We start from the raw sequence: 14496 nt of genomic DNA on the forward strand, positions 1-14496 counted from the left end.
CATTTCTTGATGCTGTAAGTTACAAATAGTTTCAATATATGGAACAGGCTGTTATAGCCTTTTTCAAAAAAAAAAAAAATATATATATATATATATCATGTATAATTTTTTTGTAAAACATATTTAAAGTGCATTGCGAGTGTCTAGTTTATGTTTTAATTAATTTAGACCACATTAATGATAAAAAATCATCAAAACTTACAGATAAATTCTAACACATGCCATTTAACCTGTACATAGATTTATCAGTGCTAAATCAAACAAATGCGATTAAATTAAGCCTAAATGATGTGAAAATGCATTTGTAGGGCGTTTGAATGTATCTGTTAATGTTTTCAAACAATTTAGGCCACATTTGTCTTCAAAATATCTTCGAAACTGACATATAAATCCTAATTCGTGTCTCTAAATCAAACAAGTACAACAATATATTATGTATAAAATTCTTCTAAAATGTATTTAAATTGCATTATGATCTTAAAACCACAAAACTTCATAGTTGATTTTGTTACCATGTCTTATACAGGTGCGTAAATTTATTAGTGTAGAGTACAATAGTACAAAAAAAATATATTCATTAAATTCTGCTATAATAGATTTGAAGTACATGTCTCTGTGTTTTTGCATATTTTTAATCAATTTAGGACAAACTCTTTATCCTCATCAAATTTACTAGTAAATTCAACATATGTTTACACTTCATAAATTTACTCATACAAAATTGAACATTCGTATGTCTTTGTCCGTATATTTATTTAATTTTTTATGGATAGATTCGGAAGCGATGAGCTATTTCTTCTGAGGGTAGGATAATACCACCTGCCAAAAAAATAATGAAATCCTCTAGCCTGCTTCCAAGCGGCCCAACTTTTATTCCTCCTGTGAAACCCACAAAACTGGATAGTATTAGGCTCCACGATATCATTTGTAAATAATTTAAACAGTTTGCTGAAAGTTCCTCAGTTCGTTTTATGGTAGCAGTTTTGAACTCGCACAATCATCCCCTAATAAAGAAGACAAGGTGCTGATATCCGGAGGAAGGGCTAATCCGAAAACATTTCGTAAAAGATGAAAAGATGTCAGGAGGAATCCCTATTGACACCATTGTGCAATAACACAGAAAATTGAAGCGCTTTCCTCTCAAATTCAAAACAAACATGACTAAAATGCAAGAGGATATAGCAACTTCATAAGTACTCAAAAGTTTTATAACCAATCAAAGCACATGGCAGTTCTTCAAAATACTAAATTTCATCAAAAGCGAAAAGCTATAAAAGGTTTAAGCCTTAAGAGTACCAACTACCAATTAAGGCCACGACATCGCCAATAGTAAATGCTATTGTTAGATATAATAACACTATATTTTAAGTATAGACAAGAGATCAAGGCCTAGAAGCAGATGGAGAGCGGGAACCAGCACTACGACTATGGGAATAGCTTTCTCGCGAATATTGTGATGACGGAGTTGAGCTCGCCTCTAGAGAAGGGCTTTGGGAGTAGCTTCTTTTTGACTTACGCACCTTGGAAGAATAGCTAGGGGAATAGCTCCGGCTCGAGCTGCTCCTCGGAGAGATACTCCGAGAATAACTCCTCCTGTAGCCTCTTCTATATGCCGATGGACTGTAGGATCTGGAGGGAGAACGGTCATACCTCCGACGGCGGTAGGAAGGAGAAGGTGAGCGGTCATACTCACTTGAGTAAGATCTTTCCCTCGAGTAAGATTGCCTGTACCGCCTCATTGGAGAGCGCGATCTATCAGACCGGTAGTATGGAGATGGTGAGCGGGAATAACGTCGTCTATAGCCACGGTAGTATGGAGAGGGTGATCGGGAGTAACGGCGTCCATAGCCACGATAGTATGGAGAGGGTGATCGGGAATAACGGTGCCTATAGCCTCCATAGTATGGCGATGGTGACCGGGAATAACGGCGGCTATTATAACTAGAGTATGACCGCCGTCTATCATACGGGGAGGGGGAGCGCGAATAGGACCTCCTGTAGTAAGGAGAATACGATCTCTCCCTGTCATAACGAGAGTCCTCCCTGTCATAACGGGAGTCGCTCCATGAATCATGGCGACCTGGTACACAATCCACAAGACAAAACAAAACAGGGTGAAATTAGATATTCTAACAGACTGAAGTGACCAAGAAAGAGGTATCATATAAGACCAATAACTTACCCCGTACAGATCTTGACCCTATATACCTCCCAGGAGTGGGAGTCCTGGCTCTGCTCCTCTTGGACTGCACAATTAATACCATAGTTATGAGTTAAGGAAATCATGAACAGAAACAAAGAATATATTATTAAGCAAAACAAGTAAATGACAAAAGATAGCAAATAAATTATGCACATAAATAAATAAATGAATAAATAACACCCTTTGTGTTGAGTTGAATAGTTGTTTGATTGTGTGCTTTTCGTGAAGAGCATCTACAGGCATCTATCCTGCTACTGGAGAAGAGCTTCCAAGGGTGAATAATAATTTCTTAAATTAAATCCTTATGTTAAATAGACTAGTTTAGCAGTACAGACAGGCAAATAAAAGAATAATAATAATATCGAAAGTATAGTAATGAAGGACTTCTGTGAAACTACCTTCTCAACAGTAATGACACGTCCATCCAAAACAGATCTGTCAAGATACTTGATACAATAGTCAGCATCTCGAACTGAGCTCATTGTCACAAATCCAAAACCACGGGATTCCCTTGTTCGAGGATCAAGCACCAGCCGAGCATCCATCACCTGTTATTTCAACATTTCTTTCACTTAAGAGCATATAAACCAACACAATTAACATCTCTCTCACTTTCCAGATGTCAGGTACTCGGATTATTCAATACCTCAGTGTTATTTTTATTTGTGAAGCAATAAAAAAAGTTGTAATCTATTCTTACATGGCCAGAGTGTCAAAATCTGCTTGATCTGGCACAAACTAACATAAGATAAACAAATATCAGATGCACAATGGATTCTTAAAGCAGCAGCTTTGTACTTCATTTGGATGAAAGATTAGGGATCTATAAATAAAGATTCAAGCCTCCGAAGAATAGACAATTCCAAAGGGTTTCAAGTCCTCGATGCATTTCACACTCAGCTTTTATACACAGTGATTTTTAACAGCTTTGGTAGGCACCAATAAGAATATATGAAAAAAAAAAAAAACTTATCTATGTATTTTGTTTCTTTAGAGGTGAACCATACCTTTCCTTCAGTTGAAAAATGCTTCGCAAGCTTTTCCTCTGTGGTTCGGGATGACAAACCAGTCACGTACAAGTTGTTTCCAGGATTTTCCACATCAACTGATTCCCTGCTCCTTCGAGAAATAAAAAGGGCTGTCAGCAAGGCCATACAAACAAACACAAGAACCCTATAAAGAAAAATATGGAGAAAAAAATGAAATTACCTAGAACGACTCCTGGAAGTTGACCTGCTATACCTCGAGGGTGAATGGGAGTATGACCTTGATGTTCTTCTTGAGCGCGACATCTAACAAAGTCAAAAGTGGGACAGGAATAATACCAGTTAACATGCTACAATTTACCTTAAAAGAATGAAAATTGGCACAAATAATTTGCAAATGATAAATAATCTCCAATTCAATAATAAATTATTACCAGCAAAACATCTACAGTGGGTTCACAAAATTCCTAATTATTTATATTATTAACAATTCTTTCAACCTAACAATCCATATTTTAAATCTAAAATCCGGAATTTTGGATCTAATATGAAGTTTCGAGGCGTATTTCATCGTACATCAATTAAAATTTGAAACAATATACTTTAACGACATTCAAATAGCACCGAATTCCACAAGCAATCGTATAATCGTATAATTGTAATTGATGAGATTTAACACGCTATTACAGAGCGAGAAGAGGAGCAATGAAAACAGGAGATAATAAGTAAAATCAAATTAGCAAAATAAAAAATATCGAGTGCATGCATACCTTCCGATTACAGACCTGACTTTCCCCGCTGGAATTGTGCTCTCTTCCTCTCTCGCCTCGGATGAGCCTAGAACAGACTAGAAGACGGGGTTTCTAAGGTAAGGACGCTTCATTTTTATACGTAAGAAATTTCCAGAGTCTGGGCCCCGGACACCAAATAGTATTTAAATCCAATTTATTTCGAGTACGTATCTCTGAGATAAACTAATATTTTGCGTGACCGACGTGTCCGGTGCCTATTCGGGCATAGCGTAGCGGCAGTATTATTTTAGCTTTGAGATTCGTGCAGAACGTATTTGAACTGTTGAGATTTTTCAAAAGCTAACGCAAAATATGTGATATCTCAGAGGATGCGAATTCTTTTATTTCTATGGTTATATTTTTAGAGAACTTCGCTTTTATCCCAAAAATATTTTCTAATTCACAATATCGTAATTATTTTTACAAATTTGAAACCACTGTTATCAGAACCGGACCGGACCAGTCGGTCCGACCGGAAAAAACCGGACCCGGTCATCTGTCCGGTTCGGTTCTTATATAGAATCATCTGTGTAAATAAACCGGCCAAAACAGGTTAAACCGACGGGTTTTATTTCAAAAACAATGACCCAAACCGTCAAAAAAGCCGGTTCAAAACAGATTCTTCCCTATCTCTTTCGCACCGTTCGTAAACTACTTGGCTTCGATTTGTCACTGTTTTTACTCTCTTCCTTTCAACGTCAATTCCAACTTTGATCGATTCTATTCGGCTTAGAAGGTTCGCCCTTGCTTTTCTACTTATTTTGTTTATCTTGTGAGAAAAAGGCACTGCGTCATACATGGGAGAAGCCTGTAGTGCCACCTCTTTGGATTCTAGATGTCTAAAACCATATTTTATACTGCCTTGTCTTCACTCGTCAACATAGAAAGCAAAGCAATACTGCTGGATTATATATAAAAAAATTGGTTTGATTTCTTATCTTTTTTTTTTTTTTTTTGATTCTCTGATGTCCTGTCGTATGCACAAAACCATTACTCATTCTCAAGGTTTATTTTGAAACAAAATTACAATAGAAGCTGTCAAGATCAAATACTCAAGTAGTCTCATCAATGATTAATTAAATTGATAGAACACTTGAAAAGTTAATATTTTAGTTGATTTTATTGAATATATGAATGCATATAAGGTGTTTGATAAATTGCTCAAACCAAAGTATAATTCTTTTTGTAGAAGGATTCATGAGTCCTGACTCCTGACCCATGTGTTTATGGTCAGAGAAATTGTTTAGAATACCTCATGTAAATATAAATTGAGTACACCAGTAATAACAATCAATATTTAATGAGTCAATTTCATACATTTTTGAGGATTTGCCAGAATCATTCTCAGACAATCATATATGAATCAAGTACACTGGTAATGACAGTATATAACCATGGTATGATATGACCTATAACAACATTACTGTTTTGAGGCCTTTTATTCTTAAAGTTCAGGTAGCTTTGAGGTTTTTACTTCCTGAATTTGTATTTGTATTTATTTCTTATCATTAAAATCTTTAATTTATGACCAGTATAACCTAATTGTGATTTGCTGGTAAGATATTATTGTAAAAAGATCAATCTATTACAATCCCACACATTTAATTCTGAAAACCATGTATATACACTGCATCAGGTATTGATACATACTCATACCAGATGGGATAACAGAAATACATGAATGGTATTGATTAGATCTTGTACAAGCAGCAACTTTTGCTCCAGAGATGTTTAGAGGACATCAATATTAAATTTATAATTGTTTTAAAAAACCAACGATCGAACCGGTTGACCCACCGGTTCAACCACTGAACCGTTAACCCGAAGCTTTGCCGGGTCAATGTCCGGTCCGGTTCTGATAACATTGTTTGAAACTCGTGAATTTATTTCATTTATTGTCGTTTTTATTAAAGCTCATTTAAATTTATAAAAAAATTATTTTACTCTTTATTAAAAAATAAAAATATATTTAGTTTTACTCATCAGTTTCTAATTGACTGGTTTTTTAAGACGAATGTTTTTTTTTATTTGTGATACACATATAATAACATTTAAGCATATACTTGTATATGTGTTTGCATGTAAAAGAATGAATTATTTATCATCATAAATCAGTAAAAAAAAACTAGAAGAATGAACATTTCTATTTGATAGGCTACATATTTTTTTTAATAAAAAAATTATAAATTTAAAATAAAGTTTAAATGAAAATGTAATAAAATTAGATAAATTATGATTTTTTTAAAATTTAGAAAGACAAGTATGATATTATAAATTAAGGAAGGAATTATATAATTCGGAATTATACATAAAATTTTATTCATATTATTGTTGGCATTCGTTAATCGTGATGCCATTTATGATACTTTTCAGTTTTTTTTTTAAAATTAATAACTTGGATAATCTATAATACAGTTAAACAATAGTGAAATTGTTAACTTCAAGAATAATTTAAGAAAATAGTAAAATGGGTTCGCATTTTAGACTAACTATGACTTAACCAATTATCTATTTGGAAGTCGATTCCCTATTTTGATAGGCTTACTGCAATTCCCTATTTTGGGAGGCTAATATTACTTCAAGATTTGTAGGCATTTCATGTTAGAACATGGGGAGGTGCTTTGAACGAAACAATTGGAGAACTTTGATATCTTTTTGAATCGCTATCTATTTATGATCTCCATAATATGTACGTCGAAGGTGCCTTTAATTATTGGGTAAATTTCGCTGGAGGTCACTAAACTTTGTTATTTGTCACGAATTGGTCACTCAACTTTGTTATTTGTTCCAATCAAGTCACTTAACGTTTTCCATCCAAATTTTTAACGGAATATGCTAATTCCGTTAGTTTTTTGGATGAAATATGCTAATTCCGTTAAAATTTTGGATGGAATGGGTATATTCCGTTAATTTTTTGGACGGAATAGGAATATTCCGTTAAAAATTTGGATGGAAAACGTTGAGTGACTTGATTGGGACAAATAACAAAGTTGAGTGACTCAAAAGGGACAAATCAAAGTTGAGTGACCAATTCGTGACAAATAACAAAGTTTAGTGACCTCCAGCGAAATTTACCCTTAATTATTTTAATTCACAGTGGAGCTTTTTCCAATACCGAATTTTTTTACATTGTCATTTGGCAATGAACATTTGTCCCATCTCAAAAATATCTTTGTATGTTATTTGCAATTATTACCAAATCGTTAAAATGAGTTCATGTCAATAAAATAATTGGACTAAATTTTTTATCTCAAGGTCAAAATTGTTACACAAATAGTGTTTCGCATGTAGAATACGCAAATGATATGTTTCACATAGTGATAGTCCGAACTTCGAAATATAAAAATTTGTTATATCAATATAACAATAATTGTATCATTTAGTTTGAAATATGAAAATTTGTTACATCAATATAATAATAATTGCATCATTTGTAACAAGTATTGAACATGTTTAATAACACACAAGACTATGGATGGCATCGAGACAACGATACTGTCACCAAATATTATAATATAATATATTATAATAATATAAGAGTAAGGCTTGGGTGCTATGAATAGCATAGAGGGCTATGGTGCTACGGCTCAACATTCGAGTTTTCAAAATCTCAACGGTCGATCCGAACCGTTCATCTTGTTCTCCATATTAATATGTGTCTGGAGACCAAATTTTACATTTTTTGGAAATTGTTTACTATTTTTTTAGATAGGTAGAAAATCAAATATCTGAATGGTGCAAAAATTTTTAGATCAAGTGATTTTCTACCTAGCTAAAAAAATAGTAAAAAATTTCCAAAAAATGTAAAATTTGGTCTCCAAACACATATTAACATGGAGAACAAGATGAACGGTTCAGATCGACCGTTAGAATTTTGAAAACTCGAATATTGAGCCGTAGCACCGTAGCCATCTATGCTATCCATAGCACCCAAGCCTTACTCATAATATAATATATATAAAATTATAATATAATATAATATAATATAAAAACTCATATAAGAGTAGAACTAGGGTGTTCTTAAGCTCACCAAAGTGTTTGGTGAACTTAACTCCAAAATCTATCAAATCGGTTTCAAATTACGAATTCGAACCGTTCAAACCCGCCTACTTTACAAGTGATGCATCTACATGTGAAAATTTTAAACATTCGAATTAATTTAGTATAAAGTCAATCGGTCAAAATTAAAAGATTAATAAATTAATTTTAGTGCATTTATTTTTTGAACGTTTTTTTACCGCTTGACTTTATACTAAATTAATTCGAATGTTTAAAATTTTAATATATTAATATAATAATATTATAAGTAAATTAATATAATAATATAATATGAAAATAAAAAATAATATAATAATATAATATAAAACAAAAAATAATATAATATTATATAATATAATAATATTATAAGTATATTAATATAATAATATAGTATAAAAAACAAAAAATAATATAATAATATAACATAATATAATATAATAATAATATAATATTATATTATATAATATAATAATATTATATGTATATAAATCTCGGACGGGTTTTATTTTCCCGTCCGAGATTTGCGTTTTTTTTTACTAGATAAAATTTCTGGACGGGTCTTTCTAGTCAGTCCGGAATTTTTTTTTCTTTCTTCCTCCACGCGATTAAGCTGCAATTAGTGATAATTTGATTAAGAAACCGTTTAATCGCTGCAATTAGTGGTAATTTGATTAAGAAACCTGGACGGGTTAATTAGTCCCGTCCCATAGAACTAGGGGTGTCAATGGTTACGATATGGGGAGGGTGGAACCATTTTCATACCCATACCCACTAAGAATTGACCTTACCCATACCCTACTCATACCCGTTAAGAATTTGTCTTACCCTACCCTACCCATACCCGTTATGATTAACGGGTAACGAAACGGTAATGGGTGAATAACGAAAATACCAATATAATGTATCGGACAGCATATGGTCAATTTTGTCATTTGTTACATTCTTTCTTCTAATATTTCATTTCATCTCATTCAATTATTAAATATATATATTCATAGTATAACCTTGAGAAAGCTGACATGTAATGCAAAATTCAGACGCTAACACCTGAGTTGACATTAATGGATTACTTATTTAGACCAAACAATATATTATTGCCAGAAAATAAGGTGAGGATATATTTTCTTTGAAACATGGAATATTTTCATTTGTAGAATTGAGAAAAAGGCAATAACGATGAATAAGGAAGAAAACAAGAAAATGAATTCGTTGATATATATGTCTCTAGCGTTGATACAGTCATACAACAATATGAAAAGAAGAAAAATAAATAAATTGGATATAATATTGATATATTTATATATAATATATTTCATATAATTACCCATTACCCAACGGGTACGAAATAACCTTTACCCGTATCCATACCCATTTATCTAACGAAATTTTTTTTTTACCCATACCCATACCCAATAAACTAACGAAAAAAAAACCTTACCCATACTCGTCTTATCGAATACGATACGAGTAGGATAAACGGGTAAACGGGTGTCATTGACACCCTACATAGAACGGAATATTTAAACCCATTCTACTTATATTTCGAAATTTTCCAAAAACAGTACCGTATTTCGATATTTTAATTATTTTTTTTCTATTAATAAAAAATTCGGCCGGTTCCCACCTGTTTCTCCCTCGACCTCTCAATTCTCATCCCTCTTCTGTTTCTCCTTCCCCGCTATTCCTTTCCCTTCTTCGAGATCCATCTTCGACAAAACCCTTGATTAAATACCCCGCCCCCTTTTCGTCTCTTCCAACCAACCCCCGATCGATCAAGAGCACCGACTGACTCGATTAGAACGCAAGGAGGCATATCCGCTTTCGTCCTTCCTACTTCCTTTCAAGGTTGCCACTCTTTATCTGTAACTTATATCCATTAGTTTTGGGGGAAGCTTCTGCTGTCAATTAATACACTAGTTATTGCAATTTCAGATTTCATCGATTTGTTTAGTTTTATTGTTGATTTTGTGAGAATCTTAGGAGAAAACAATATATTTCATTCAATCTGATTTTATTTTACTTATCCTAGCACTATGTATAGCACATGGTTTAGGGGCAAAATGAGAAACAGTCACCACGGCGGCCGACACTGCTACCATCAAGAACCGCGCCAAGACAAACTCATTCTGGAACTAGCTGGTGTTATCTTCATGTGCAACAATGACACTATAAAAGAATGCTTCAGTCGCAGAATATTTGGCCTTCCGGCTTGCAGAGAGCAATTTGTGAGAGGTTGAGGGAGAAAGAGGTGGGAACCGGGTTGGAGGAGGGATTTGGTGATGAAAGGGTATTTTAGTCAATAAATATTTGGAGTGGCAAAATTACAAATTAATGAAGTTTAGAGTGGCATTTTCTCAATTTCAAAGTTTAGGATGGCATTTTCACAATTTGAATGTTTTGAAGTGGCATTTTAACAATTTTCCCTAAAATCAACTATTGGCTTGGTTCGGATCAATGTTCTTAACTAGAATTTCAGTTGTATGAGATATTTTCCTCACTACTATTATCAACAACACATAATTTTCATGATTTAAATATTATTTTCCTTCAAACAAACATCTAACTTTTGATGTTCCTTCAAAAGGGTAAAGATGGATAAGCTAGATGGCCCTGCTCGTCTTATGATTGTCTCAGACCTTGATCATACCATGGTGGGTTTCAAGTTCAAGCTAACCTTGATTTTTTTTTTTTTTAAATTTGTATCTTTTATTTTATCATTGATCACCAGTTGTTTGGATTTGTCTCAGTTTGTGCAAGCCAAATGAAACCTTTATTATGGTGACTGTACTGGTACAAAACCTAATTGATAACACTTGGAACAGTACCCAGTTTCAGAACCAGTACACTACCATGATTATTTGGATCATAGTGTAAGTATCATAACTACAAAACTTTAGTTTGATTTTGCTAAATAAGAGATTGTAAATGTCTGTACTATGCAAGGAAGTCAAATATTTCTTCTTGTTGCAACTTACATCTAAAAGATTTGTTTTATTAGTAAATATAGCCAACATTGAAAGCTACTTAAGTTAAATCATAGAATGAATATGTTATCCTTCACATTTTTTTTAATTGATTGCATAATAACCCTATTGCATGATTTTAAAAATGAATATCTTTATATGCTTGGGTTGCTCTTGTAGTTTAGATGGAGCTCAGAAAAAGAGCAAAGGCTCTAGGGTAGGGGCAAATTTGTCAACATTTTTCAGAATAAATTTTGACATTATATTTATTCCAACAGGTGAGTGATCTTCGCAAATAATACTTAGAAGTTTAGTGTTTTAGGAAGTCTTAAATTCTTAATGCCCCTTGTTTGTAGCCACTCAATTACTTATCCATACGTGCAATAGTATTAGAATTTTATTTGAACATAGGGGCCTGATGGGATTTGAACTTGAACTTCACCTAGACATCATGTTAGCTTGCGAGATGTTAATAAAACCTTTCAAGCAGTTACTTATACCTTATTTCTCTGACAGGTCGACCATCACGACCCAGAAAATACCTCCCTCCTGAAATTCAATGCCTTGTGGGAATCAACCTACAAGCATGACTCAATCTTGGTTTTCTCCACTGGGAGGTCGCCAACCCTCTACAATGAGCTGAGAAAGGAGAAGCCCTTACTCACGCCTGACATCACCATCATGTCAGTCGGCACCGAGATAACCTATGGGGAAGCGATGGTGCCTGATGAGGGCTGGGCCGAGATTTTGAGCCAAAAATGGGATAGGAATGTTGTTCTAGAGGAGACTGCTAAGTTTTCTGAGCTCAAGTTGCAGGTTATATTTTTGGCTAACTATACAAATGTGGTTTTGGAGTAGTAGTTTATTATTGATTTGCTATAACACAGGCTGAGACTGAGCAGCGCCCGCACAAAATTAGCTTCTACGTCCCCAAGGAGAAGGCGCAGGAAATAACAAAAGCCCTTTCGGCACGCTTGGAAGAACGGGAGGTATGGTTAACTATTCACAAATGATCTGTATTACATTTCATATATTCTGGAATTATGCTTTTGCATATGTGTGCCGAACAAATGTGCTTATCCGAAAAGAAGATTGAATTTTACCTCGTATAAAGTTCATTACAATTTTTTTCACAGATGTTGAAACCACTTGCTTAAGCAGTGATATGATCCTAAATATTGTCTAATTAGCTTCTTTCTAGTGAACTCACATTGATAAAAATTGTAATGCCCCTCTGTTTAGACAGCAATTAGCTTGGAGGATAAATTTAATTAAGACATAAGTCGAGATTGTGTGCTTTGCAAAGATTGGGACCCATCCAAATGTAATTGGAAATATTTTAATGTCGTTTATGTGAAATTCTCCTTTTTTTGGTTATTATTGATTTGTTTGTTATTTATCATTTGGGACAGTTGGATGTGAAAATCATCTATAGTGGTGGAATGGATCTCGACTTGTTGCCACAAGGTGCAGGAAAAGGACAGGCTCTTGCATATCTACTGCAGAAATTCAACTCAATTGGGAAACCTCCAAAGAACACACTTGTGTGTGGTGATTCTGGCAACGATGCAGAATTGTTTATCATTGAAGGTGTCTACGGTGTCATGGTAAGTCTAAAATAAAGTGATCATGCTTCCTTCTTTCAAACCAAGATGCAGTACGAATTGTTTCATGCAGAGACCTTCAGAATTTTGGATTGCCTTGGTATGTACCAGCTAGTATGGCATCTTTACTGGTTATATCAAGCCTTTAAGTTTTCTCCTTTATTACTTTTTTTTTTGTTGGCTTGCGTTTATATGTCGAACTTTTACATCTGAAGGTTAGTTTCAGCTAAATTGACTCATATTAGGGCTTATTAAGGCATTGTTGCTCTCTAAAGAGTAAATCTGACCTGAGGCATCATTATTGAATCGACATTTAGTTGAGGTTTTACTATTAGAAGGCTTAATCTTGGTTAACTGCAGAATTGGTGATGCTAACATATCATTGGTACAAAATCCCAAAACATAACTGCACCCAAAAGCACCAATAGTGAAGCATGAAAAAACTCATCAGTATGTAATACTGTTGAAGTGGACTCCGATCCTAATCCATTTTATCAATAAAAGAAGGAAAAAGAGGTGCAGTATCCAGTTCTATTAGATTTGTTCTACACTTCTACTCATGTACTGACAAACACATATAGCCTAAGCAATGCTGCAATAGATCAACACCTATCTTAAGTAGGAGAAGTGGGAAATTTTGCCAATTGTACCCAATGTCTTGTTATACTTGCAAAAAGGACTGTACAGCGTATTCATTATAACATCAACACCTATCTCATAAATTAAGATGATGGAAGGTGTGTTTTCCTTAATTTACAGTTTCCATGCTGCTGGGAATTTTTACTCAACTACTAAGCTGAACTTCAAAAAATTAAGACAAGTACTAAGCTGGGAATTATTACACTTACCATGCTAATATAACAAACTTTGTTTGTTATTTGCAATTATGGTCAATTTTTATTTGAACAAAGCAAGTCTAACGTGTGTGAAGGGAGAAAAAAGGGACTACAGAAAAATTATGTTTCATCATATAATATATTCTTCTTTCCCATGGCTGTAGGTTAGCAATGCCCAGGAGGAGTTGCTACAGTGGTACGAACAAAATGCAAAAGGCAACCCCAAGGTAATTCATGCTAGCCAGAGGTGTGCTGGAGGAATCATAGAAGCTATTCAACACTTCAACCTGGGCTCTGCTTAAAGTTAACTTGTATATGAATCTATTAGTGGCATTTACCAGTATCATTGCCTTATATAATAAATCATGAAAATACTTGAATATATAGTATGAGCATATTACACTGATTCAACTTGTATCTGGTATAAACCAGATGCGAAGGACTATTTGAATGCAGATTTTGATCTTCACTAGACCTAAAAGCTTACTCAAGTTTAGTTTTGTATTTTACTATGTACTTTGTATTTACTATTTTTAAAAGTCAGTCAAGAGCTTATCTAATGATATATCTGGAATAATTCAGAATAAATTTTTTCCCCCAAAAAATCATGATATTATTGCTTGATTAATACGGTTGAGATCTGTAATCTATTGTTTGTCTGTAGCTTATATTTAAATAGAGTTGTCAGGTTCTGATCTCAAGATCTTAGTCACAAACCATCTTGGTTTTCTTCATGTATCAGTTTTCACATGTTCTGATTAGTAAAAAGAAAGTGAATAAATATATCAATGGAAGAATTTATTCTATATTGAAAGTGAGTATATAATTTAATTGGATCTTTTTTTATGAAAGTCATTTTGAAACGTTATATGTGGCTCTTATCATCCATCACTATTAATTTTTCTTCAGTATTTCTCATACAATGTTATGACGCTAAATGCTGAAGAGTAACAACTGTGATACGAATTCCCTGAGTAGGCGGTGAGCTTTCAGGCCTTCTGGGTCTTGAATTTTGAAATTCTAAATTATAATTGGAGCTGATTAGATAGGAGATAATCCAAATCATATTAAACTC

General features: G+C 33.7%; 2 protein-coding genes across 3 annotated transcripts; one reads left to right on the forward strand and one right to left on the reverse strand.

Moving 5' to 3' along the window:
- Positions 1 to 1167: 1167 nt before the first annotated feature.
- Positions 1168 to 4080, reverse strand: SR45A (RNA-binding (RRM/RBD/RNP motifs) family protein). Of its 2 annotated transcripts, none has more exons than XM_078299472.1 (6): positions 3960 to 4080; positions 3413 to 3495; positions 3211 to 3316; positions 2602 to 2751; positions 2183 to 2246; positions 1168 to 2080 (listed from the first exon to the last, which is right to left on the reverse strand). In XM_078299472.1, the coding sequence occupies exons 2-6, from the start codon at positions 3493 to 3495 to the stop codon at positions 1383 to 1385; spliced, it is 1101 nt and encodes a 366-aa protein (XP_078155598.1). In that variant the 5' UTR covers positions 3960 to 4080; the 3' UTR covers positions 1168 to 1382. The 2 variants fall into 2 exon arrangements, with proteins under 2 accessions (XP_078155598.1, XP_078155597.1); XM_078299471.1 differs by having other exon boundaries at positions 3211 to 3322.
- Positions 4081 to 9678: 5598 nt separating this feature from the next.
- On the forward strand, positions 9679 to 13990 carry LOC144551501 (putative sucrose-phosphatase 1). The gene is made up of 6 exons (XM_078299473.1): positions 9679 to 9863; positions 10603 to 10669; positions 11498 to 11797; positions 11869 to 11970; positions 12394 to 12588; positions 13586 to 13990. Exons 2-6 carry the CDS (start codon positions 10610 to 10612, stop codon positions 13721 to 13723), a joined length of 795 nt encoding a protein of 264 aa, XP_078155599.1. The 5' UTR covers positions 9679 to 9863; positions 10603 to 10609; the 3' UTR covers positions 13724 to 13990.
- The last annotated feature ends 506 nt before the right edge of the window (positions 13991 to 14496 follow it).

Source organism: Carex rostrata, chromosome 3 (assembly GCF_964058835.1).
Source record: "Carex rostrata chromosome 3, lpCarRost1.2, whole genome shotgun sequence".
NCBI lineage: Eukaryota > Viridiplantae > Streptophyta > Magnoliopsida > Poales > Cyperaceae > Carex > Carex rostrata.

What these genes read in the sequence shown, in the direction of transcription:
- SR45A (XM_078299471.1), bottom strand. Translation starts at nt 3,495, where the DNA reads ATGTCGCGCTCAAGAAGAACATCAAGGTCATACTCCCATTCACCCTCG. An exon ending in GTGTCATTACTGTTGAGAAG is followed by an intron (nt 2,247 to 2,601) that starts GTAGTTTCACAG and finishes TTAATTGTGCAG; the next exon opens with TCCAAGAGGAGCAGAGCCAG. An exon ending in AGGGTCAAGATCTGTACGGG is followed by an intron (nt 2,081 to 2,182) that starts GTAAGTTATTGG and finishes ATTGTGTACCAG; the next exon opens with GTCGCCATGATTCATGGAGC.
- LOC144551501 (XM_078299473.1), top strand. Translation starts at nt 10,610, where the DNA reads ATGGATAAGCTAGATGGCCCTGCTCGTCTTATGATTGTCTCAGACCTT. An exon ending in CACGCTTGGAAGAACGGGAG is followed by an intron (nt 11,971 to 12,393) that starts GTATGGTTAACT and finishes CATTTGGGACAG; the next exon opens with TTGGATGTGAAAATCATCTA. An exon ending in AAGGTGTCTACGGTGTCATG is followed by an intron (nt 12,589 to 13,585) that starts GTAAGTCTAAAA and finishes CCATGGCTGTAG; the next exon opens with GTTAGCAATGCCCAGGAGGA.